We start from the raw sequence: 26,435 nt of genomic DNA, 5'->3' as shown, positions 1-26,435 counted from the left end.
AGGCAATTTCAAGGGGAGGGGCCATGGCTCAGTGGTAGAGCATCTGCCTGGCATGCAGAAGGTCCCTGGGTCAATCCCTGGCATCTCCAGTTAAAGGAACTAGGCAAGTAGGTGATGTGAAAAACCTCCACCTGAGACCCTGGAGAGCGGCTGCCGGTCTGGGTAGACAATACTGACTTTAATGGACCGATGGTCTGATTCAGTATAAGGCAGCTTCATGCGTTCATGTGTTCAAGGGAATGCACCGAGCCTAGAAAGAAAGACCGAAAAGGTTGAACGTGTCTGGATTGGCGGAGCCGCAGCTGAAGAAGACGAGGGCTCAGTCATAATACTGAGAAAAGGTGAGACACCGTATGGGCCGACGAAAATCACCCCTTGGAGGAATGAGAGTAATGAAGTGGGAAAGCCAAGACAAAATGAGGAACCTGGAGCAAACTTCAGGGGGAATGTCTGGGATTTCAATGGAGCTGGTAGGGAGATTCCACAAAACAGAGAAAGAAAGGAAAGAAAGGAAAGGAATTTGATCTAGCCACACTTCATTTAATTTTTAAGCAGGGTTTTTTTTTGGGGGGGAAACACCGTCCGATTTTAATTTTCATTTCTAGTCAGGGAGAGGGAGACCAGCTGTGAGAAGCGATGCTTCATCACATCTCCCACAAACACCTCCGTTTCAGCCAAAGCGGTAACTGGGAGATGATTTATTATTGTTCTCCGTTATTCTTATTTCAATAACGCTTTAGGGACGCTTCATACGTTTTGGCGTTTGAGTTTCTTTTTAAAGCTGTCAGCCTAATGCTTTTAAAGTCTGAACTCAATCCGAGCCAGATTAACGCATGAAAAAAACACATGAAGCTGCCTTATACTGAGTCATACCCCTTGGTCCATCAAAGTCAGTATTGTCTACTCAGACCGGCAGCAGCTCTCCAGGGTCTCAGGCAGAGGACTTTCCCATCACCCCCTTGCCTAGTCCCTTTAACTGGAGATGCCGGGGATTGAACTGGGACCTTCTGCATGCCAAGCAGAGGCTCTGCCACTGAGCCATGGCCCCTTCCTCCCTCCATTAGCCTTTCTAAAGTTAAAGTGATGGGATTTAAAATGCTAACAACTCACTTTCCCCACTTGATTTCAACACAAACTTAAGGACTATCCCGGGATCCAATTCAAAGGACTGTTTTTCTGCGCGGGAAATGTTATTTCTTCTTCCATTCAGGATCACCCAATGAAACTGATATGCAGGAAAAAAGGGAGGGGTTTCATACCACGTGCAATTAGCCTGTGGCACCGGCTGCCACAAAATGCCCTGACAAGCCCCTAACTGAGAGAGGATTACACAAATTCATAAGACAGCTAGATACTAGTCCAGAAGCACCTTCATCAGATGCAAGCGCATTCTTGAAAACTTATACCCTGAAAACCTCGTTGTTCCCTACATTGCTACTTTGAAACACAGATTCATTAAGGGAAAGACAGGGTTACCAACAGCAGCTAGGGTTGCCAGGTCCCTCTTTGGCACTAGGGGAAGGTTTTGGGGGCGGAGCCTGAGGAGTAGGGTTGCCAACCTCCAGGTACTAGCTGGAGATCTCCTGCTATTACAACTGATCTCCAGCCGATAGAGATCAGTTCACCTGGAGAAACTGGCCGCTTTGGCCATTGGACTCTATGGCATTGAGGTCCTTCCCTCCCCAAACCCTGTCCTCCTCAGGCTCCGCCCCTAAAATTTCCAGGTATTTCACAACTTGGAGCTGGCAACCCTACTGAGGAGGGACCCTACCCCCAGATCCTATCTCCCCATTCCTTTTGCCGTTTTGTAGGATGGCAAGTCACTGGAAATAGGGTTGCCAAGTCACTCTTTGCAACTGGCGGGAGGTTTTGGGGGAGGAGCCTGAGGAGGGCGGGGCTTGACTTCAATGCCATAGAGTCCAATTGCCAAAGCGGCCGTTTTCTCCAGGTGAACTGATCTCTATCAGCTGGAGATCAGTTGTAATAGCAGGAGATCTCCAGCTATTACCTGGTGGTTGGCAACCCTAACGGGAAAGAAATTGGCTTTGGTGACTTCGGCATGTACAGGGCCTGGCACAGGGTGAGGCACTTCAAAATTAAATATAATAAATCACAAAACACGAACAAACTTTTTTTAAAAAAGCTCACGGACAAACCGAAGCCTTCAACGCCCACCCCAAAAACACACATGCGCCTCAGAATCCCGCTAACCAAACTGTAAAGTTTAAACTTCATATGACTGAAGTTGCCAGTTGTGAAAAATTAGTCCTACTATTAATAACCAAAAAAAAAACCCCAATAAAAATAAAACGAGGAGGAAATGACCTAATGGGTTGAGGCAGGTTGAGTTAATTAGTTATTAATTAACTGCCCCAAGCAGAATCCATAGAGGGAAGTGACCCAACGCCGGGAGTCCAATTAACAAGAGTTCTTTTTTCCCTTGATAAATTATATTAACTTCATGGAATGTTTCAAATAAAAGGCGAAGGGGCAGGAAATCTGCATTCTGTGGAATACAGCAGGGCCCCTCAAAACATTTCAGCTAATAAATTAAATTAAAGCCCAATGTATATACTGGGAGAAACACTAGACTTCCCAGGATCTAACACTGGCTCACTTTCCTATTTCTATTATTGGTTTTTAAATCATTCATTGGGGGACCCGCACAGCTGAGCGTCAGAACCAAACTGAGGAGGGGGGTATCCATCACCAACATTTTCTTTCGGGTTATTTGTAAGAGAAGGAGAAAGAGAGGTGGGGTTAAAGGAATATTCCTGAGCGTAGGAAGGGCTGAACATGGTATAGTGGTTAAGAGCGGTGGACTCTAATCTGCAGAACCGGGTTCGATTCCCCACTCCTCCACACGAAGCCTGCTGCATGACCTTGGGCTAGTTGCAGTTCCTCTCTGGACTCTCTCAGCCTCACCTACCTCACAAGGGAAGGCGATTGTAAGCCACTTTGAGTCCAGTTGCCATAAAGTCCTATTGTCAAAGCAGTCCTTTTCTCCAGGTGAACTGATCTCTGTCGGCTGGAGATCAGTTGTAATAGCAAGAGATCTCCAGCTAGTACCTGGAGGTTATTCAAATGCTGACACAGATAATCGATACATCTAGTATAGCTAAACGAAGACTGTATTGTACAAATTACAAAATACGCTTGACATACACATAACAAGCCTTGTTATGTGTATGTCAAGTGTATTTTGTAATTTGTACAATACAGTCTTCGTTTAGCTATACTAGGTGTATCGATTATCTGTGTCAGAATTTGAATAGCCGTATATGTACACAGAGGTGTCAACTTTGAATTAGTACCAGGAGGTTGGCAAACCTAACCGGGCTGGAACAACTGAAGAGAGAACGCCAGATGTCTAAAACAGGAAGGAAATCTTGAAGTTGTGGTCCTCTGGCCACCCCCTAGGGTAGCCACGTCCCTCTTCGCCACTGGTGGGAGGTTTTTTGGGGCAGAGCGTCAGGAGGGCAGGGTTTGGGGAGGGACTTCAGTGCCATGGAGTCCAATTGCCAAAGCGGCCCTTTTCTCCAAGTGAACTGATCTCTATCGGCTGGAGATCAGTTGTAATAGCAGGAGATCTCCAGCTGGTGCCTGGAGGCTGGCAACTGAAGAGAGAATGCCAGATGTCTGAAACAGCAAGGAATTCTTGAAGTTGTGGTCCTCTGGCCATCCCCAGCCCCACAAGCCACTACTCATGACGATGACAGACAAGACAGCCACTTACATTTGTGTTGCAGAGTTTGTGTTGCTTATAGGCTCCAGTGCACACGATGGCCGAGGTCCTCGGAGCCGGAGGCTGACCTTGGATGGGCTGGTGGGATACCGGAACATGGCTGCTCAAGTCAGTACTGTGGAACGTGCCTTGTGACGCAGGAAACACCTGGCCGTGGTGCACCGCCTGCCGATACAAGGGACTGCTCGCTCCCTGCGGCCTGGGCTGAGGCCTGCGGTCGTCCCGCTGCAGGCCGCCTTGGTGATGGGAAGGGCTGGCCGGATGTCCGAAGGGGCTCCCGGTGCCCTCGCTTGGTTGGTTGGCCGTTGGCCATGCCAGTTGGCGCTGGCGGCGTGGCTTGTGCGGCAATTGCCCCGTGTTGGTCTGCAGGGGCAGGATGTAGGGCACTTTTCCATATCCGTACTTCCCGGGTCCAATGGGATTTTTGTTTCTGCCTCTAAGGACAAGGGGGTGGGGTGGGGATTACAGAAAAACAAAATAACTCAGCAGTGGTTAAACAATAAGGACGTTATCAACAGCTTCCAACCCAGCCGAATTAAAACAAGGACCATGATTCAAAGATTCACCACCACATACATCAGCAATGGACAGACATATCCTGGTATTAGGGTTGCCAACCTCCAGGTACTATAAACTGGAGGTGTACTGATATAAGGTTAGTGAATCCCTAAGGAAATGATCTCAGTACACAGCCACTAATTTTCTTTAACATATGCACTTTTACTAATATGTTACTGCAATATGCACACTGTATATGCTTAACACTATATAACTAAGTTCTAAACTACAAACAGCCTGAAATCAATGTCAATTAGGCTTGTATGCATTTACACAGTTTTTTTCTTTGTAATACAATTATTCCAAGTTATAATACCCCCAGGGGGAATATTTCTTACGACCAGCAGCAAGGTCCATAAAGTCCTTAAGATGTGTTATACTTCGCCACAAATCAGGCAATGCGAATTCAAAGTGTTCTCAATCGCGGTCAGCTGATCCCGCGTAGACCAATCCGATGATTCTATCACCTTTACTGCTGGTTGAGCCGATTTTAAACGCTAGCTTCTATGGCTATGCGCTTTTGTTGTTATGATATATATGGCACGTAAATGATGACAAGTTCCGGGTTATATCTCCTTGTTTCGCATAAAAGTGCAATATGCTTCCTCAGACTGTGCAATAATATCTCTGACTGCAGATTTGCTGTTCATGAGACTATGGGTCATTCTCATGAAGCTAGCGTTTAAAATCGGCTCAACCAGCAGTAAAGGTGATAGAATCATCGGATTGGTCTACGCGGGATCAGCTGACCGCGATTGAGAACACTTTGAATTCGCATTGCCTGATTTGTGGCGAAGTATAACACATCTTAAGGACTTTATGGACCTTGCTGCTGGTCGTAAGAAATATTCCCCCTGGGGGTATTATAACTTGGAATAATTGTATTACAAAGAAAAAAACTGTGTAAATGCATACAAGCCTAATTGACATTGATTTCAGGCTGTTTGTAGTTTAGAACTTAGTTATATAGTGTTAAGCATATACAGTGTGCATATTGCAGTAACATATTAGTAAAAGTGCATATGTTAAAGAAAATTAGTGGCTGTGTACTGAGATCATTTCCTTAGGGATTCACTAACCTCCAGGTACTAGCTGGAGATCTCCTGCTATTACAACTGATCTCCAGCCGATAGAGATCAGTTCCCCTGGAGAAAATGGCCGCTCCGGCAATAGGACTCTATGGCACTGAAGTCCCTCCCCTCCCCAAAACCCATCCTCCTCAGGCTCCGCCCCAAAAACCTACAGGTATTTCCAAACTCGGAGCTGGCAACCCTACTTGGAGGGCAGACTCTATGGCATAATACCTCGCTGAGGTCTCTCCTCTCCCAGAACTGTGCCCTCCCCAGGTTATACCCCCAAATATCAAGGAATTTCCTATCCAAGAGTTGGCAACCCTAGAACTTGTTTGGTTTGCTTATACAGCTGTTTATTACTTTAAGTCTTGTTATAACCCAGCACGTGGACGGGGCACAAAAGGTTTCGTAGAATCCATCAAACCCGATCCACCACACGGATTATGTTTTGGCACCGGGCTCTCTTAAAATCTGCACAAAATCCATCTCCCGCACAAAATCAGCGCTTCAGTCACGTGGGCAGTCTGTGCACCATGCCTCAAAGGAACAACCAGCTTGTAAAGATTTTTTGCAGGACAGAGAAAGGCTAGGGTTTCCCGTTTTGAAGCAAAAAGCAAACCGATACACCGTCGGAATGCCTTCTCTTTCTGCTGGGGTTAAAAAACAACCTGCCCCCTGCCCCCAATGCTGGCTCCGTTTGGAAAAAGAAAGAGAGGAGGATACTGCTCATATAGCTGAGACGGTTCTTGAGGGGTGGCGAGATTGCTTTCCGGTCAAAACGATAACCCCCACCCCCACCCCAACCCTCACTACTTGTGGGAGAGAAAGCTGACTATGAGAAACAAAACTTCTATCTGTTACAGGAATTGACGGTCTTGTCTGCAAAAGTGATACTTCATACCTGCTGTGAGAAGAATCTGGGCTGGCCCTAAAGGCAAACGCTGTGCGGCAAAACTCCTTATATGTTTGTAAGGACCAGCTGGGGACATTTTGCTTGGCTATACAAAACTGATGACGATCTGAGCCTGGTGCCTTAGATCAAGTGGCGACATCACTGATTTGTTCTTCTGCAAACAGATACGCAACTAAGGTGGAAGAACCACAAGCCATTTCCTTACCACCACTGCATTTGGCTTTGGATACGTAGAGGGGAGGGGCCGTGGCTCAGTGGTAGAGCATCTGCTTGGCATGCAGAACGTCCCAGGTTCAATCCCCGGCATCTCCAGTTAAAGGGATTAGGAAAGGAGGTGATGTGAAAGACCCCTGCCTGAGACCCTGGAGACCCTTCCATACCCTAAGGGCAAATCAACTGGGAAGGGGCTGTGGCTCAGTGGTAGAGCATCGGCTTGGCATGCAGAACATCCCAGGTTCAATCCCCGGCATCTCCAGTTAAAAGGATCAGGGGGTGGGTGACGCGAAAGACCTCTGCCTGAGATGCTAGAGAGACACTGCCAATCTTAGAGAATACTGACCATGTGCCATGAACACATGAAGCTGCCTTCTACTGAATCAGACCCTTGGTCCATCAAAGTCAATATTATCTACTCAGACTGACAGAGGCTCTCCAGGGTCTCAGGCAGGGGTCTTTCACACCACCTACTCGCCTAGTCCCTTTAACTGGAGATTGCGGGGGATTCAACCTGGGACCTTCTGCATGCCAAGCAGATACTCTACCACTGAGCCACGGCCCCTCCCCAAAACATGAACACATGTAGCTGCCTTCTACTGAATCGGACCCTTGGTCCATCAAAGTCAGTATCGTCTACTCAAACCGGCAGCAGCTCTCCAGGGTCTCAGGCTGAAAAGGGTCTTTCACATCACCTACTCGCCTAGTCCCTTGAACTGGAGATGCCGGGGACTGAAACTGGTGCCTTCTGCATGCCAAGCAGATGCTCTACCCACTGAGCCACGGCCCCTCTCCTATTTGGAACACACATGCATTTTTCTGATTCCTAACAGAGGCCGTGATTTTATGGGGTTTAACCGAAGATATGACCCCCCACCCCGCCTCCTCCCCTGAACAGAAACAACATCTTGAGCTATGAAACATGCACCTCAGGCAGGGTGTCTGCTTACAAGAGCCAGAAGAAACAACTAGATTTTTGCTGGCAATCTTAAAAACCGATCTCTGCTCATCTCTCCCTTTTGTGATGATTCACACCGTCCTAGTTCGGCCACGGGAAGCTGGAACAGAACTCAGTTCTGATCCACAAAGATCGGATGGCGATGTCCCTCTTTGTGGCCCGCTGTTCTCTCCTGATATGGCCACTGGCCCCCAGCCACGATGCCACCGACCGCTTCAAAGGAGCTTGCGAGCATCCGAGGGGCCTCGCAAAACCTAATCCCTGTTCCCTTCCCACTCCCCCCCCCAAACAGCCTTAAATAAAACACCTTTTATTGCCTCGATCTGTCTCTCTCTGCCTTTGCAGCAGATCTGCGTTTTATGGCTCACCGCCCCCCCCTTTGCACGCCGTTGCCTTCTGTAATTTCAGTCATTTCCCTCTTTTAAAACATCAAATCAACATTTCAAACATACATCACAACGAATAAAACTCCGGGGCACTCCGATTTGGGGGGTTTTTTCCCCCCTGGTTTTTGTTTGGGTTTTTTGTTTCAAGACAGTTGTTTGGATTTAGGTTTCTCCTGCTCCATTATGCCAACCCAAGGGATGCATTTAGATCTGGCAGTTCAGGTTGCAGCTGGAAGATTCCATTTGGGGGACGTGGGAGGGGGGAACTGAAATTTTTGGCCATAAGCGGCACTCCGATAACCCAGTTTATTTGGGATAAGGACACACCTGGGTGTGTTTTTTTTCTTTTTAATCCTCAATCCCTCCCCGCCTGAAGGCCCCCAGGCTCAAAAAGGTTGGGGTCCCCCCGATTAAGAACAACAACAACAAGAAGAGTTGGTTTTTAATATGCCAACTTTCTCTACTACTTAAGGAAGAATAAAAAAGGCTTACAATCAGCTTCCCTTCCCCTCAACAGACATTCTGTATTTACTGATCTAATCCTTTTACCTTAAGAACGGTTTTGAAATAAAATCTGTTACTATATATGAAATCAATAATAAACACGTACTAATTGTAAATGAATTGAATAATTTAGAATTAATTTAGTAATCAATCTTGATGTATTTTTCTGGATTAGAACTTCTTTGCAAAAGAATAGATAAATTTATAGCAAGATGGAGGAAGGTGAGGGGGAAGTCTCTTATTTGAATATCTTTTCATTAATAGATGAATATGCTTTTCGATGACGCTGTTAAAGTTTTTTATTGTATGATTTATGAAATGAATGTGTTGTTGAAAAGTACCTGACAGTAAAATATTTAAAAAAAAAAACAGACATTCTGTGAGTAGGGCTGCCAACCTCCAGGCACCAGCTGGAGATCTCCCGTTATTACAACTGATCTCCAGCCGATATAGATCAGTTCACCTGGAGAAAATGACCACTTTGGCAGTTGGACTCTATGGCATTGAGGTCCCTCCCCTCTCCAAACCCAGCTCTCCTCGGGCTCCGCCCCAAAAATCTCCCACCGGTGTCAAAGAGGGACCTGGCCACCCTACCTGTGAGGCAGGTGGGGCTGAGAGAGCTCGAAGAGAGCTGTGACTAGCCCAAGGTCACCCAGCTGGCTTCATGTGGAGGAGTGGGGGAAACCAACCCAGTTCACCAGATTAGCCTCCGCCGCTCCTGTGGAGGAGTGGGGAATCAAACCTGGTTCTCCAGATTAGAGTCCACCGCTCCAAACCACCCCTCTTAACCACTACAGGAAGAGTTCTGGGGAACTGGAACATTTGCTCCCCACCAATTCCTTTCCTTTCCTTTTATCCCTTAGAAGCTCCTTGATCAATTGATCTTGAGCAGCATATATCTAGTGTTGAAGGGATATAAGGACTGAAACAAATCTTGCCACTGACGCCCCACCAATTCCATGGCTTCAAGATAAAGTTCACGGATTGATCTGACCATTCCAAAACTTCAATACAAGGGCTAAATATTTGTGTCAATTCCCCTCCCCCCCCAAATAAACTGAAAAACAAATGTTTTAATAGACCTCCATCAACACTTTCCAAACTTGGCTACAAGCCAGGTTCATATCTGCAGAAAGGTTGTAATGGAATTTGAGCTTGCCAGGTGAGGTTGGAGACTTTAGGGCTATCTCCTAGCACAGGAAGAAGAGTGCTCTGAAACGCCGGGTAGATTTATAGCCCTTGTCTGAAGCAAAGCTGCCCATATATCATCTTTCGGTCCTGTATCATCGCACAGGGCAGATTAACATTCCAGGAACTCCCGTTTCGCTGTCGAGCTTTTAAACCCGACGCGGTGAGCAAAGTTTAAGCGCAAGCCATTACAGGAGAGAGACAGACAAGGAGTCCTTCTCCAGAAACCCTGCTGGAAGATCTGTCCATCAGAAGTGTAGCATCAAGAGTATCCTACCCTCCGTTTCTTCAACCTGCAAATGCCACCGTAATGTAAGCACTGGCCATGCTCCGGAAGGGTGCGATTTCACATACGCAAACATTTCTTAGAAGCAGCCCATACAGAAATACTTGAGAGGGGGGGGAATCACTTGGGGATGCGATAATCTTTCGGAAAAAGCAAAGGCGGGTCGAACTGGTACATGCCCCTTTATTGCATCAGAACCTAGACCAGAGTGCCCAACATTTTTGAGTCTGTGGGCACTAGAGGTGTGCAAAATAAATCGTTAAAATTTGGATTCGGGTATATTGGACCTGAAGAATGTCAGGATTTCTGAACATTCCTGGTTTCCCATACTGGTATTGGGGGGGGGGGGTGGAGGAATCCAAAAAAATTGGCTCCATTATAGTGTATGAAGAATTTTTCCAGGTATCGTGGAGAGCTATTTTTAAGGTAGAGGGACCAAATTTTCCACATAGCTTCTGATGAATCTCCTTAGAAGAACCCCCAAAGTTTGATAAAGATTGGGTCAGGGGGTCCAATTTTATGGTCCCCCAAAGAGGGTGCCCCCATGCATCCTCCATTGGAAACAATGGAGGAAAAACGGAGGACATGAAATTAGACCCCCGAACCAGTCTTTATTAGCCTGGGCTATTCAGGTCAGGGCAATAAACAAACCACCATCAGAAGTGACGCCTGACATAAAGCAGGAAAACAGGAGTCATAGAATCTTAGAATCATATGGTTGGAAGGGACCACCAGGGTCACCTAGTCCAACCCCCTGCACAATGCAGGAAACTCATAACTACTTCCCCCACACACACCCAGTGACCCCTACTCCAAGCTCAGAAGATGGCCAAGATGCCCTCCCTCTCATCATCTGCCTAAGGTCATAGAATCAGCATTGCTGACAGATGATCATGTAGCCTCTGCTGAAAAACCTCCAGGGAAGGAGGGCCCACCACCTCCCAAGGAAGCCTGTTCCACTGAGGAACCACTCTGTTAGAAAGTTCTTCCTAATGTCTAGACGGAAACTCTTTTGATTTAATTTCAACCCGTTGGTTCTGGTCTGACCTTCTGGGGCAACATAGTCAAAACGAGTTGTGATGCAAGACGCTGATGATTTCCAAATTGTTTCCGCTGCACAAATCCTTCCTCCAGTCCTTCGCCCCTCTTCCACTTTCCCCATATAAAAATGTCTTTAAGAAACCCTCGTATTTCTCTCTCGGTAATATTCTGACAAAATAGCAAGCCGGGGTGATGTTTTCCATTGGCACGGGGGAGGCATAATTCCTTTCAACTCGCTCTGTTTGTTTAAGGCAAGGTTACCCACCCACCTCATTAGCCTTCCATAAATCTAAGTGACAATTACAATCCCCCCACCTCCCCACAAGAGAAGTATATAAAAGGATTGATTCAGACCGGAGCCCACACTAAAGCTGGACACAGAAAGCCATATGAGCACCATGGCATTTGGGGGAGATATTGGGGATAAAGTGCTCAACACCCATCCACACACTCCACAGAGGTACAACTGCCTCACACAGGTATCTAGAAAGGCCAGAACATCCACATAGAAAGCAAATGTTACCACCTTTGTTTGGAATAGGAGAGAAGAAGAAGTGGAAATCATGTAACCATAGCAGAATAGGGCTGACGCTCTGGTACCACTCCTGCCACATTCCCAGCTTGAACGGTCCATAATCCCATCGCTGACATCTCCAGCTCAAAAGCATCTTAGGGAGGAGGTTAGGTTGGCAGGTGGTCAACAAGAAAAAGATAAGTGCTGGTATGGGAAGCACCAAGCCAAAATCCCAGCACCAGGCTCAAAATATTCAGCACAATATCAAAATTACACAATACATGTAGTCAAACGCAAGTGTGATACAATTACAACTCAAGGACGAGACACCCGAAAAACCAAAACGCAACCCAGTAACCGCCAGAGTCGAAGGTCTGCAACAAAGGCACAGGGCCAGGCGGTAGAAGCAACCATACAGGACTCGCGCACCCGCTCACGGAGAGTCAGCAGGCAGCTGGACTAAGGACCAAGATATCAGTCCCCTGGAGAAAATGGCCACTTTGGAAGGCGGATTGTGTGGAATCATACTTTGCTGAGGTCCCTCCCCTCCGCAAACCCTGCTTTCTGAACACTTTGACCCCCAAATCTCCAGGGATTTCCTGACCTGGAGCTGGCAACCCTAGAGGTGGTGGTGTGAGGAAAGCAACGAGGATGATCAGGGGCCTGGAGAACAAGCCCTACGAGGAAAGGCTGAGGGAGTTGGGGACATTTAGTCTAGAGTAGAGGAGGTTGAGGGGGGGACATGATTGCTCTCTTGAAGTATTTGAAGGGCTGTCACTTAAGAGGAGGGCAGGGAGCTGTTCCTGTTGGCAGGAGAACAGGACTCACAATAATGGGCTTAAATTGCAGGCGGAGAGGTACTAGCTGGATATTAGGGGAAAGGTTTTTTTTGTAAGAGCTGTTCGACAGTACAATCAGCTACCTAGAAAGGTGGTAAGCTCCCCCTCACTGGCGGTCTTTAAGCAGAGGCTGAACATTGGACAAGCACTTGTCAGGGATGCTCTTGGCTGATCCTGCATTAAGCAGGGGGTTGGACTAGATGGCCTCTATGGCCCCTTCCAACTCTATGATTCCATAAATCCTTTATCTGTCTGTGGCCCTTGGAGAGCCGCAGCAAAGTCGCAGTAGATAACCCTGATCTAGAAGGACAAATGGTTTGTCTCTGTTTCAGGCAACTTCGCACGCTCATGACACCGTGTGAATCGCATGCATCGGTATGTGAGAGAGACAGAGGACCAGACCAAAAAAAAATCCCCACATTTTCACAGAGCCCAGCTTGTTAATAGCCTTGAAATCAAATTGCCTTTTCATGGTCTGTTGGGGTGGAAGCCAGCGGGCGCATGACTCATCCCAAAAGGCAGGCCTCCCTCGTGAACTCGTGGGAGCAGCTCACAGGCGCTGCGCCGGGACTGAAATACGTCATATGGGAAGCAGCGCCAGAGCGGAGGCATATTTACCAGAAGAGCAAGCCACCTACGGCTTCCACCGATCATATCGAGAGCAACTGGGAAATCGCTCTCTGATAATAAATATCCCAGAGAGCAGTGAAAGGTGATTTTAAAAAATCTTCCAACAGAAAAGAAAACCCTGTTTCTAATTTGCCTGAAATAACACTGCAAGGAACCAAACGCTGGACTGTCACCCCCACTTGGTAAACAGCCAAGGCCGGATGGCTCTGTAATGAGACGAGAGGAAGCTGTGGCCAAATCCATGTGGTGGATTTGACGTGGGAATAGGCCTTCCATTTACCAGCCCCAAGGACTTAAGGAGCAGGAGGACAAACGGCCTTCACACAGTGACGCTCTATGAATTTCACCTAGTCTCTACAGTAAAGACCATAGAGACTAGGGGAGGCAGCCTAGAGTGTCACCTAGAAGTAACATCACATCCTCCCCAAAGGGTGAGAACATCTGCAATACCTCTGACATTATACCACTGGGGAGGGGCCATGGCTGAGTGATAGAGCATCTGCTTAGCATGCAGAAGGTCCCAGGTTCAATCCCCGGCGTCTCCAGTTAAAGGGACCAGGCAAGTAGGGGATGGGAAAGACCCCTGCCTGAGACCCTAGAGAGCCGCTGTCGGTCTGAGTAGACAACACTGACTTTGATGGACCCCGAGGGTCTGATTCAGTATAAGGCAGCTTCATGTGTTCACGTGTCACGAGTGGGGATTTGAACCTGAGTCTCCCAGATCCTAATCTGACACTCTCAGCACTACACCACACTGTCTCTCTCTATATTTAGCACCTTTCCCCAATGACTACAGTTTCCTTTCCCTCGACTGAATGTTTATTTACATCACAGACCTGTAGAATTTACTATTATTAATTCCCCAATTCTGTTTTATCGTACTGTCCCTTGTGGGGTTCCACCCCCCCAAAAATCAACATTGATAGCTCTTGAATACATTTATGAAGCGTCTCAAAAAGAACAGCTACCTTCTATCCGGCCTCGGACTACGACGCCGAGATTGAGAAGGGCGGCCTCCCCTCAACGCGCCTCGGCTCAAGTGGCTGTCGTTGCGGCCCGCTGAGGAGAGTCCCGCCCGAAGGCCCCCATGGCTCTGCTCCTCGTTCCTGTGAAGAGGCACCGACGTCCGTATGGCGGAGATGACGTGCCCGGAATAAGGGTTCAGGAGGTCTTCTTGGTGGTGCAGCTGCTGGTGGTGGCCAAGGGTCCTTTCGGAGACAGAGAACTGCCCCGGCAGGCGGTAGTTCCTTTCGTAATAATATCCCGGAAGGCACGGCCTCGTTTGCTCCATGACCCCTCCGCTGCAGCTCCGAGAGCAGGCTGACCAGGGCCCCCAGCTTCCCCAGACCCCCGGGATTCCTCCATTTTCTTCTTCCGCAGCAACGTTGTGTTCGTCTATCCTTTGCGGAACCTAAAAAAGTTTGGAGTAGACAATTTAGTATGCCGCCACCAACCCCAAAGCCTGGAACGTCCTCTCGTTAAACCAGAAGTCGGTGCTGTCCATCAGCACCTTCTGGACTGGGTTAAAGCCCATTCTTGTTCTGCGGGGGGCACCCATTTGGATTAATGCTATATAAAGCATCATTATTACTAATCCTGTGAACTCTTACACAAGAATGTGTGTGTGTAAAGTGCCGTCAAGTCGCAGCCGACTTATGGCGACCCCTTTTTGGGGTTTTCATGGCAAGAGACTACGAGAGGTGGTTTGCCAGTGCCTTCCTCTGCATAGCAATCCTGGTATTCCTTGGTGGTCTCCCATCCAAATACTAACCAGGGCTGACCCTGCTTAGCTTCTGAGATCTGACAAGATCAGGCTAGGCCCTACTAAACTCAGCCAGTCCAACTTCAAACAAAACGATACTTAGAGCATGCATGCGAGAAGGGCGTCAAATATCCATCAGGACGCTCGTTGTGATTTTTACACCCATTCTACTTTTCCATGTGCAAATATGGCGCTTATTTTATGCCTCGATGTTTCAAGGAATAAAAACATACGCATGCATTAACCTCTTCCATACACAATTATCGCGGGTCATTTTCTTTGCCTCGAAGACAAGCGGTGCTCCTCCGTGCATCGCCATCATTAGAGGCCGTCCCCACGCAACTGAGATCAAAATCGAAACGCGTCGCCTGCGGCCAAAGTTTACGACTGAGCTACAACGCCACGCGGGCCCGTCCGGACGCGTCGCTCATAGCCAACAAAAAGACAATCAGACGTTTCGGCATAGAGTCGATTTGCTAAGGCAGCTTTTGAGACAAGATGACCATCTGCAAACTCTAGCCAGGCTGGATATTGCACGGGACTACACAACCGTCTGCTGACAGCTATCATTATCCAAAAATATTCCACCCCCTGGAGTGTGGCTGCACACTCCCTTCACCCAGCCACAATAAAAACTTCTCTTAAAGGTTACCAGCCACTCATACGGAGCATCCACATTGACGTGGTGTTGCTGCTAAAATTGCCAGCCTTCTGGTGAGGCCTGGAGATCTCCCAGAATGACAACGGCTCTCCAGGTGACAGAGATTAGTTCCCTGCGAGAAAATGGCTGCTTTGGAAGGTGGACTCTGTGGTATTATACCCCACTGAGGTCCACCCCCAAAGCTTACCTTCCCCAGGCTCCACCCATAAAATCTCCAAGAATGTCCCAACCCTATGTTTCTCCCCATGTCAAGTCTGTCGTTCAAAAATAGGAGCAGCCTGCCTCCTCCCGGGTGTTTTACAGTTGTTTTTTAAAGGCATGGCCGAAAGTGACAGGGATTGTCTGCACTGGGGCACGGCAGCCCCAGAGCAGACCCCCAATGGAAGGCTAAATCCAGGGAGGAAGCAGAAAGGAAGAGGGTGTCATGGTCAAATTAAAACTAATGTCCAATGGCACCTTAAAGACTAATATTTATGCCAAGGTTTTGTGAGTCACAGCTCTTCAGATATGTAGATATCAAACTGAGAATCTTGCTTAAGGGAGAAGATCCCAGAAGGGACCTCATCAGGGTATAATAGGGTTGCCAACCTCCAGGTACTACAGCCACAAATCCAGTAGTTGCTGGTAAATATTTATATTTATACCAGCCATATGACTCAGCCAGCCATCTGCTTCTATGTAGAAGGTACACACCTTATGCTTGAAAATGAGTACATTTCAAGCTTTCTCATCGTCTCAGGATTTCCAAATTAGATGAAGCTGGAGCGAAATGGGTTTTTTTTTACCGGAAACCCATCGTTGTTTTTTGGAATCTGAGGACAATTTAAAATACACAGTCTGATGATATTCAAAACATTTGTTGCTTCAACTGCGAGTTGAAATTGTCATTGTGTTAACTGCGAGTCATTCCTTCTATATATTGTGTACTGAATGAACACTGATTGTGGTATAAATATTTACCAGCAGCTACTGGATTTGCGGCTGTAAGTGCTATTTTGCTTTGTTAACAGCCCCACTTTGGCACTTCTTGTTGAAAATTTTGATTACCAAACCTCCAGGTACTAGCTGGAGATCTCCCGCTATTACAACTGATCTCCAGCCAATGGAGATCAGTTCACCTGGAGAAAATGGCTGTTTTGCCAATTGGAATCTATGGCATTGAAGTCCCTCCCCTCCCCAAACCCCGCCCTCCTCAGGCTCTGCCCCAAAAACCTCCCACCAGTGGTGAAGAGGGACCTGGCAACCCTACCCCCCCATTAGCTAGCTGATCAGCAGGGGGGTTGGTGATGCCTTGCCCCCAGTGGGGTGCTGGCAACCCTACTCCGCAGTCTGGAGATGTCCAGGACCCACCTGGAGGTTGGCAAGCCCAACGGTAAGTGAACTGCTCCACCGCAAGCTTGAAATCAGGCAAGCCTGCCACTCTCGGCAGCCCTTACACGGCACGTACTTTTCCTTTCACTCTTGATTACAATTCGTGCTTATCGGGGCAGATCAAGTTTCGGCTGTTGGGCCTATTTAGCCTTAATTTTATAGCCATCAAATCCAGCCATCGGGCAAAGAGCTCCAAGCACCACTTAAAATGATTCTGTTACGTGGCGCTGGAGACGGGGAAGCCGATAGCTGACAAGCGCTGACCTCCAGCAAAGGAAAACCCTCCCAGCGGCTAAGGCCTCGGAGGTTTTCAGGAAAGCTGAAAAAGGATATGTTGGAACGGCTCGAGACACTTAGAAAAAAAGTAGTTTCTCAGGCGATGGAGCCTGAAGAGGGCAGGGTTTGGGAAGGGACCTCAGCAAGATATAATGCCATAGAATCCACCCTCCAAAGCAGCCATTTTCTTCAGGGGGATCTTGGTTGTGTGGAGATCAATTGCAATAGCAGGAGATCTCCAGGTGACCCCTGGAGGTTGGCAACCCTACTGCCCAGCTACCGGTCCTCCGAGCATCATACATTTTGCCCACACTGGTGGAGTGGGGTCTACACATATGAAATCCAGCATGCACCTGTAGGTCAGACCTGCACAGTTGCCATCTCCTGACTTCTGAGATTCAAGGCCTTATGTGGAGTAGGATAACGCCAAAGCAAGATATGTCTGGGGATATGACAGTAGATGGGGTCACAATTCCCATGTCTCCACTATACGTACTTGTTTCTGGATGGGAGGGGCTGTGGTGGCTCAGTGGCAGAGCATCTGCTTGGCATGCAGAAGGTCCCAGGTTCAATCCCCGACATCTCCAGTTAAAGAGACTAGGCAAGTAGGTGATGTGAAAGACCCCTGCCTGAGACCCTGGAGAGCCGCTGCCAGTCTGAGTAGACAATACTGACCTTGAGAGACCAAAGGTCTGATTCAGTATAAAGCAGCTTCATGTGTTCATATGTGACACTCTGGTCTTCAGGACTAGTGTGTTCACAAGGTTGTTTCAATGTGCCAAGATCGGCTGGGAAGTCAGCAACTGATACCGGGAATAAAATGGTTGTTCGAATGAGCCCGAATAACTAAATAGACCAAAAGATTGCTATTTTTCACTATGATGTACAGTTAACCGAAACCACGTTTCTGAAGTCTACTATAATTTTTTAGCAAAAACACTGGAAAGCTTTTTTTAAAAACCTTTTAAGTTTTTTAAAAATATTCCATCCAGCCAAAACCTGGTACTGCTGCGTGTAAATGAAACCACACCATGAGCTACGCATGAGTGACTTTCTCAAACATGGTGGGCATAGGAGATTTTCAGATTTTGGAGGAGAAAGTTGGAAAAGGGATACCAAGCAAAGCCTTAAACGGTCCATTAAAAAGTAGGCTTTTTAAGTAGCTGGATGTGTGGGAATCTCAGCGAAGGAATTTACAAATAAGCACACTCTTAAATGGATTATCTTTGAGACTGATTATTTTAAAAGAAAGCCAACTAGGACAACATGTAAAGAATGATCAGAAATATTTACCTACAGGGGGGGAAAGAGGAAAGGTAAGCAACCATTGGGGCAAGGAATGTGTTCACAAATAAAACATACCAACTTTTTTTTTTCCCTTGAGCAGGAAATCAAATTTTGTCTTGGAAGTTCCACGTTAGACAAAACCTGGTGCCAAAGTTGACCTGGTATAAGGCTGCATTTTTTAATTTGTTTGTTTGTTTAAAACATTTATTAACCACCTTTCTAGCTTGCAGAATCATGGGGCTACCACCAAAAAGGCCCTTCTCTTGTATGCCCACCAGATGAGCTTCTTTGATTGGGAGGTAGGGTTGCCAACCTCCAGATAGTGGCTGGAGATCTCCCGCTATTACAACTGATCTCCAGCCGATAGAGATCAGTTCACCTGGAGAGAAATGGCCGCTTTGGCAATTGGACTCTATGGCATTGAAGTCCCGCTCTGCCCCCAAAACCTCCCACCGGTGGCGAAGAGGGACCCGGCAACCCTACTGGTGGGGCAATTAGAAGGGCCTCTCCCTGTGATTTTAATTCCCGGGCAAGAATGTATGGGAGAAGACGGTCCTTCAGATACCCCCTTCTCAAGCCATTTAAGGCCTTCCAAGATCCTCACGAAAAGCTCAGACTCTTCAGAGGAGAAGCGAAGAAAAGGAGGGTAGACTTTCTCAAGAGGCTGCCTACTGAGTCAGGCTCTTGGTCCATCTCGCTCAGTATTGCCTACTCTGGCCGGAAGCAGCTCTCCGGGGCCTCAGGAACGGACAGGACTCTCTCTCAGCCCCTGCTACCTGAGGTCCTTTAAGCAGAGATCCTGAGGGACCTTTTGCACGCAAAGCAGGTGCAGCAGATGGTCAGCAGGAAATGCCTGGAAAGCAAAATCCTCAACGCAGCACAAGGTTAACACCGAAGACTGTTCCAAAATTAATTGCAGGGTCTACACATTGAGGGCATTACCCTAAAAGGGGGCAGATAGTCTTTAAATGATATCCATTCCACCACAGGATGGAGACTGGGAATATTCCATAACATACTAATAATTAGTCCTCATGGAGAAGCATTATATACATGCAACATTTTTGGCCACTGGACAATGCTATGTATATACAAGCATTTGGGGGGGGCAGTTTTTAACGTTGCTGGTAATTTAATCTCTCCTTAGCCCAGTGTGCAATGACTTATTTAGGACCCAGGCCGCCAGCGAGTCGACTACGCAGGTGAAAAGAATTTGCATGCTCCATTGCCAAAACTGGAAGGGATTGCAGAGCCGAGGGGATTAAGAAGCTCGCGGCCGGGGCTGCCAAAATGTGGAAAGCTGGAAAGCAGAAGGCATCTGTTGGGGGAAGGCCTTGGAGCTATGCACAAAGGCCCTTCCACCACTTTACACAAAGCGCATCTCTTGAGAGCTTAGGTGAGAGGCTGCTATATCTGGGAACCGCCCTGCTAGACATCGGTCGAGAATCTGCTTTGCACGCAGCAGGTCTCCAGTTGAGTTCCCGGCCTCTCCAGCTCAAGGGATTGGGCAGCAGGCAGAGATCGGTTCCCCTGGAGAAAATGGCTGCTTTGGAGGAGGAGGAGGAAGAAGAAGATGAAGACTGAGACAAAGAAGAAGAGGTGGTTTTTATATGCCGACTTTCTCCACCACTTAGGGAAGAATCAAAGCAGCTTACAATCGCCTTCCCCTCCCCACAACAGACAACCTGTGAGAAAGGTGGGGCTGAGAGAGTGTGACTAGCCCAAGGTCACCCAGCTGGCTTCGTGTGGAGGAGTGGGGAAACCAACCCGGTTCACCAGATTAGAGTCCGCCGCTCATGTGGAGGAGTGGGGGATCAAACCCGGTTCTCCAGATTAGAGCCTGCCGCTCCAAACCACCGCTCTTAACCACTACACCATGCTGGAAGATTGACTCTATGGCACTGTACCCCATTGAAGTCCCTCCCCTCCCCAATCCCCACCCTCCTCAGGCTCCATCCCCCAAATCTCAAGGTATTTCCCAGCCCAGAGCTGGCAACCTATTGAAACCCCCTGTTAGAGCATGGCTCACTTCCTTGAGCCTGCTCTGTTGCTCTTGGGGCTCTGTTTACCGAAAGCGAGTTATTGAGCTTATCTGGTTATCTGCCAGGAGCGCAAATGTATGCAGAGAATCCTGGCTTACGCGTGTTTCTGATACAATCTGAGCATCCAGGAGACAGCAGGGTAGCTACTTAGGAGTTCTGTTTGTGTTTGCAACCCGGAGGGCGAACAGCAGTTCTTATCTCCCGCAGAGTGACTTTGGAGATCCACCAAGAAAATCCACCAAGAGGAGCAGACAGGGCAAGCTTGCTGCTCGTTTGAGAACATTTGGGAGGTTCGTTTCAGAATGTGCAGGGTGTGGCCAGGCAAATAACAGGGAGAAAAAATGTGAAGTTTCGGCTGGAATAATGCGGTCGGGGTGGAGCGCCGCCGAATCTTATCAGTCGGAGTTTGGGATAGATGCATAACTTTCCTGTGAGCAATGCAATTTTCCATACGTTAATGCCAAAGACAGCCTCTCCTGCCTCTCTTGTCTGCCGACTGGTACCGCCTCCAGCATCATCCCTGTCTGCTCCTTCCATCCACGATCTACCGCGATGTCTCTCCTTTTTCTACGCAGCCCGGAACTAGTCACAAAGGGCTGGGCAAGAGACTCAGGCTCATCCTTGCTAGCAATGCAAGGAATATTTCATTTCCCCGAATGCATTTAGATGCAGCCTGCCTTAACGCAGTGGAGGAGGAGGAGGAGGAGGAAGGAGGAAGGAGAAGAAGGGGAGAAGAGGAAGAGGAGGAAGAAGGAGGAAGAAGGAGGAAGAAGAGGAGGAGGAAGATGAAGAGGAGGAGCAGTTGGTTTTTATATGTTGACTTTCTACCTTTAAGGCGTCTCAAAGCGGCTTACAATCCCCTTCCCTTCCCCTCCCCACAACAGACACCCTGTGAGGTTGGTGGGGCTGAGAGAGCTCAGAGAGAACTGTGACTGACCCAAGGTCACCCAGCAGGCTGCATGTGTAGGAATGGGGAATCGAACACGGTTCTCCAGATCAGAGTCCACCACTCTTAACCACTACACCATGCCAGCTCTCAGACTTCAAACCCAACAGAACTAGCTCAAGAAAAGCAAAACTAGTTTTACTGGGTGCCCGACAGTCACAAGAAGTGGAACAAAAATGGCCTCTTTGTAGTTAACAAAGCAAGAAGCATGTTATTCACACCCACAGATCAACAAGTACAAGTTAGACCAGGACTGATAAAAATGCTATTAAGATGAGGGCCGCCCCTCCCTCAATGGAGCTCAGAGCGGCAAACACAGTCCTCCCCTCCACTATTTTATCCATACAACGTCCCAGTAAAACAGGCCAGGCTAAAAGAAAATGACTGGCCCAAGAGTGTCAGGTCTGAGCAGGGATTTGAACCCAGATCTCCGTCCGGATGGAAGCCAGCTTCCCCGAACAGATGAACACATGAACACACATGAAGCTGCCTTCTACTGAATCAGACCATCAAGGTCCATCAAGGCCAGTATTATCTACTAAGACCGGCAGCGGCTCTCCAGGGTCTCAGGCAGAGGTCTTTCACATCGCCTACTTGCCTGGTCCCTTTAACTGGAGATGCCGGGGATTGAACCTGGGACCTTCTGCGTGCCAAGCAGATGTTCTACCACTGAGCCACAGCTCCTCCCTGAGCACCCAAACAGCCCTTCCGCTTATAACGATGGCATGCGTGCCCAGTTAGCCTATCAGCACAGGAAGCAGGAGGTCCGTGTAGGTCTCTCTGCCAAACAGCTGGATGCAGGGGAACCCAGGGGCTAAACCCCACCCCCAGATACTATGCCCAGAGATTTGGATCCGAGCCACTATAGCACTAAATAATCTGTAACGTGACTAATCATCTTTCAACAGCTGCTTCCCCGTAATTATTGCAATATTTGCTTAGACATTTGAGGGGCCGGGTTTTGCAGGGGCAGGCGGAAAGGCGAAACGTTAAGCAGCCCCTATGACATCTGAATCCATATTTTGCATTCCTCTGCATTCATCCAAATTCACCTATTTTATTTGCCAATCTACCGGCTATATCAAACCACCTCTTAGGGGGCGAAAGAGATTAACTTTCCATTGAGTATTTTCTGAAATAGGCTTCGACTGGGCAGACTTCAGACAGGCTTCAAATAGGAATCAATAATTTCTCAAGACAGTCGTAATATATGTCCCCCACACATACACAAAATATGCATGTTATCTCTGGACCTTGGTTAATTCTTCCCCCTAAAAGTAGGTGTTCATTTACAGCAGTAAGACAAACTCAAACACTGCTTACATTAGTCAAGGAAGAAACAAAATATTGGCTTGGGATTTCGCCTACAGTTGCTGAAAACTTCACTATACAAGAACATCCCCCGAGGAGGAAATATTGCTGGAACTGGAAGCCACGATTTCCTCAAAACTAACTGGTTGTACAAGAAACTGAATATGTAATCAGGGTTTAGAAATGCTAATTTTTTCCCAGCGTGGTGTCATAATTGATCAAGGCACAAAGATTGGCGGGGGAGATACATCTACTTAAACATTTTGACAATTAAAATATTGTCGAAGGCTTTCACGGTCAGAGTTCATTGGTTCTTGTAGGTTATTCGGGCTGTGTAACCGTGGTCTTGGAATTTTCTTTCCTGACGTTTCGCCAGCAACTGTGGCAGGCATCTTCAGAGTAGTAACACTGAAGGACACTGTCCTTCAGTGTTACTACTCTGAAGATGCCTGCCACAGTTGCTGGCGAAACGTCAGGAAAGAAAATTCCAAGACCACGGTTACACAGCCCGAATAACCTACAAGAACCAATTTTGACAATTTTTGGCTTCGTGCGTGTTAGGATTTTGCCACCCGCCCCAATCGACGGAGTCCTCAACTGATCAGAAGTATGGGAAATTGGGAGGGAGAGAATTTGGTTCCGTGGGACCGCTTAGTGTGGAAATGTCAGGGTTCATTCATGCAGTTTTTATGGAGAATCCAGACAACGTCAGGCCCTACCCATTACATTCCAGTGCAGCTTTTCTGCGTGGGGTTTCGGGCGCGATTTGCAGCCGGTTTACCCTCCCCCCCTTAAAAATCAAAATCGCACTACCAGCTGTCCACATGTGGTCTGAAAAAGCATCACAGAAACTCCCAAAACTACAATCTACTTAAATCCGCCTCTGTTATTTTAAAGCTTTCGAGTCGTTACCGCGTGGTGTTCTATCGTTCCCAAATGGATCCCTTTTCAAGAGGGGGGTGGCAATTATCCCTTTTTCTTCCGCCACAAAAAACAGCTGTTAAAAATAATCATCGTAATTGAACGATTCCAAGCTTACAAATGTGCAAACTTAAAAGCTATGAAGATCACGCTGTGGAGCCAAAGGGAAAAAGTGTAATTAGAGCTACGCCGTGCCTTTAAATCTTCCTTGCCTTTCCTGTTTAAAAGCCGATTCTTATTCTCTGTGCTTTATTAATTACTTCCCTTTTGCCACAACTCATGGATGGATTCTTAATCAGTGGGAGGGAAGGTTGTGATTTCTCTTTGGTTGCAAACTGAGCTCTTTGGAGGGGGGGGGGTTGTTTCAATTTTCGTCAATGAAAATTTGGGGTTGTGATTTTTTTTTAAATGAACACAATCCAAAAATCTCTTGCTGTACAATTAAAAAGGAGCAATTAAAGCTTCCAGCATCAGCAGCTCCACCCACATTTGAAGGGCCTTTAACGTTATCTAGACCCTCAAGAGAGGAAACTGCTTTGAGCAAATTTCATCCAGACTGAAGGACTTGCTCCAAAGCCCTGCAAACCTAATCTTTCATACCAAACAATGCAGCCATTGTGGGGTTAGCAGTTAAGACACTAACAGCGCAGCCCGTTCCTATCTGAACAATTCCGGAAGAGTCGCCTGGTTAGTGTACCAAAGCAAAAACAAACAGGTCTCTTGTGGCATCTTGGAGACCAAACACACATGAACACACATGAAGCTGCCTTACACTGAATCGGTCACTTGGCCCATCAAAATCAGTATTGTCTACTCAGACCGGCAGCGGCTCTCCAGGGTCTCGGGTAGAGGTCTTTCCCATCACCTCCTGCCTGGTCCTTTTAACTGGAGATGCCGGGGATTGAACCTGGGACCTTCTGCATGCCAAGCAGAGGCTCCACCACTGAGCCAAGTGGACATTTTTAGCACAACATTGACGGAGGCAGGCAAACCAGAAAAAGGCTCTGAAGAAGGTATCAAAGATGGGCTGGGAAACGAGTCCTACGGGAAAAGATTGAAGGAAATAGATGCATTGATCCTGGAGGAGAGAAAAGACAGAGGAGACGTGAACGTGGCCTTTGACTACCGGAAGGGCTCTCGTGTGGAAGAGGGCAGCGACCGGTCCTCTGCTGCTCCAGAGGGCAAGACCAGCTCTTCCTGAAATCCAACAGGACACAGCGGAAGAAGCCAAGCAGTGAACAAGAGCAGATGGAATGCAGACTGTATTTCACGGATTCTAAAGTTTCCCCACACACACATGCACAAAAATGTAGAAGATCCTGAAAAATGCAATGAATGCCAGATAGATTAAAGGCAAGAAAGGGGACGGAGATCTCGAGTGACGCCGACAAATGTTTCGTTGACTAGCCGAGATGGGAATCATCTTTTCAGGGCAGAGGTTGCTGGCAGGGGGGGGGAGACAAATGTCCCCCCTCCCATTCTCGCTGTTCTTTCCATTGCATCTCTCCCCACATCACCCACCTCTCTTCCCTCCACGGAGTTTAACTTTCAGGTTAATATGGGCCATCCAGGCAGACGAGAAGAATGTGAGTGCAGCACGAACGGGGTATCCAACTCAACGGGGCTCTTGGGGAATTTTAAGAAAGGGTAGTGGGCAGGGCATCACCACAAAACTAGGAATCAGGCTGGTCGCGCTATTCTGAGAGCCAGCGTGGTGTAGTGGTTAAGAGCGGTGGTTTGGAGCGGTGGAGTCTGATCTGGAGAACCGGGTTTGATTCCCCACGGCTCCACATGAGCTGCGGGCGCTAATCTGGTGAACTGGATTTGTTTCCCCACTCCTCCACATGAAGCCAGCTGGGTGACCTTGGGCAAGTCACAGTTCTCTCAGCCCCACCTACCTCGCAGGGTGTCTGTTGTGGGGAGGGGAAGGGAAGGTGATTGCAAGCCAGTTTGATTCTTCCTTAAGTAGTAGAGAACGTCGGCATATAAAAACCAACTCTTCTTCTTCGGTGGTTTCCCATCCAAATACTGACCAGGGCCGACCCTCTGCTTAGCTTATGAGGTCTGGCGAGATCAGGCTAGCCTGGACCATACAGGTCAGGGCATCAAGTATTGTAACTGACCAAAAAAGCATGCGGAATCTGAAAATCTCTTCCATGTGCGCTCTTTTCTCTTTCACACGTACGCATATACTCTTTTTTAAGTATTTCCTAAATATCAGGGTACCAGAGGAGACTTGCACTGAATTTGGGGAGGGGCCGTGGCTCAGTGGTAGAGCATCTGCTCGGTGTGCAGAAGGTCCCAGGTTCAATCCCCAGCATCTCCAGTTAAAGGGACCAGGCAGGTAGGTGATGTGGAAGACCCTTGCCTGAGACCCTGGAGAGCTGCTGCCGGTCTGAGTAGACAATACTGACTTTGATGGACCAGGGGTCTGATTCAATACAAGGCAGCTTGATGTGTTCAATTCCATTGCAATGTCCTTACGCAGATACTGGCATGTGCAAGACCGAAAACTTTTTGTTCAAATAAATTCCCCTCTGAAATTCAAATAAATTGTTCAAATAAATTCCCCTCTGAAAAGTCACAGAAAGAAGAGTATCTTCAGGGCACATTGCAGGCATCCTGGGATGTGGGACGGCAGCTCACATTGGATTCTTGTCCCTTATGCAGCAGATTCCCTCATCTTTCCTTCATTTTCCAGTAAGCTTCGATGTAAGGAAATACTGAACTATTTACAAATATCTTAATGGAACATTTATTCATCTCTCCAAGCCCCGCAGTCTGATTATATTTCCCGTGCTTACCTTTCAAAGCGAAAACAGATGTGCAAGGTGCACACAGAGGAATCCTAGAATTTCCTTCGCCAAAACCTGAACTCTCTGATCCTTAAGAACTTATGTACGTGCCTCACTTTCCACTTAAGGGAAAGCAGATTTATTCTGCAACAGACGGAGGGAAGGTGGTTTCATTCAAACCCTGTTTCTGTGAAACCCAGGCTGTGTGCATTACG

At 47.7% G+C, this 26,435-nt stretch overlaps 1 protein-coding gene across 1 annotated transcript in view; it reads right to left on the bottom strand.

Moving 5' to 3' along the window:
* THSD4 (thrombospondin type 1 domain containing 4) overlaps positions 1–26,435 on the bottom strand; it is a 235,768-nt gene that overhangs the window by 169,732 nt on the left and 39,601 nt on the right. Inside the window, exons 8-9 of the mRNA XM_056866032.1 lie at positions 13,817–14,259; positions 3,737–4,181 (exon numbers count right to left, since the gene is read on the bottom strand). Of these exons, the coding sequence (XP_056722010.1) occupies positions 3,737–4,181; positions 13,817–14,259 (888 nt within the window). The remainder of the gene's footprint in view (positions 1–3,736; positions 4,182–13,816; positions 14,260–26,435) is intronic.

This window comes from Euleptes europaea, chromosome 20, assembly GCF_029931775.1.
Source record: "Euleptes europaea isolate rEulEur1 chromosome 20, rEulEur1.hap1, whole genome shotgun sequence".
NCBI lineage: Eukaryota > Metazoa > Chordata > Lepidosauria > Squamata > Sphaerodactylidae > Euleptes > Euleptes europaea.
Note: the sequence above shows the minus strand (reverse complement) of the source record. Positions and strands in the feature narration are given on the sequence as shown.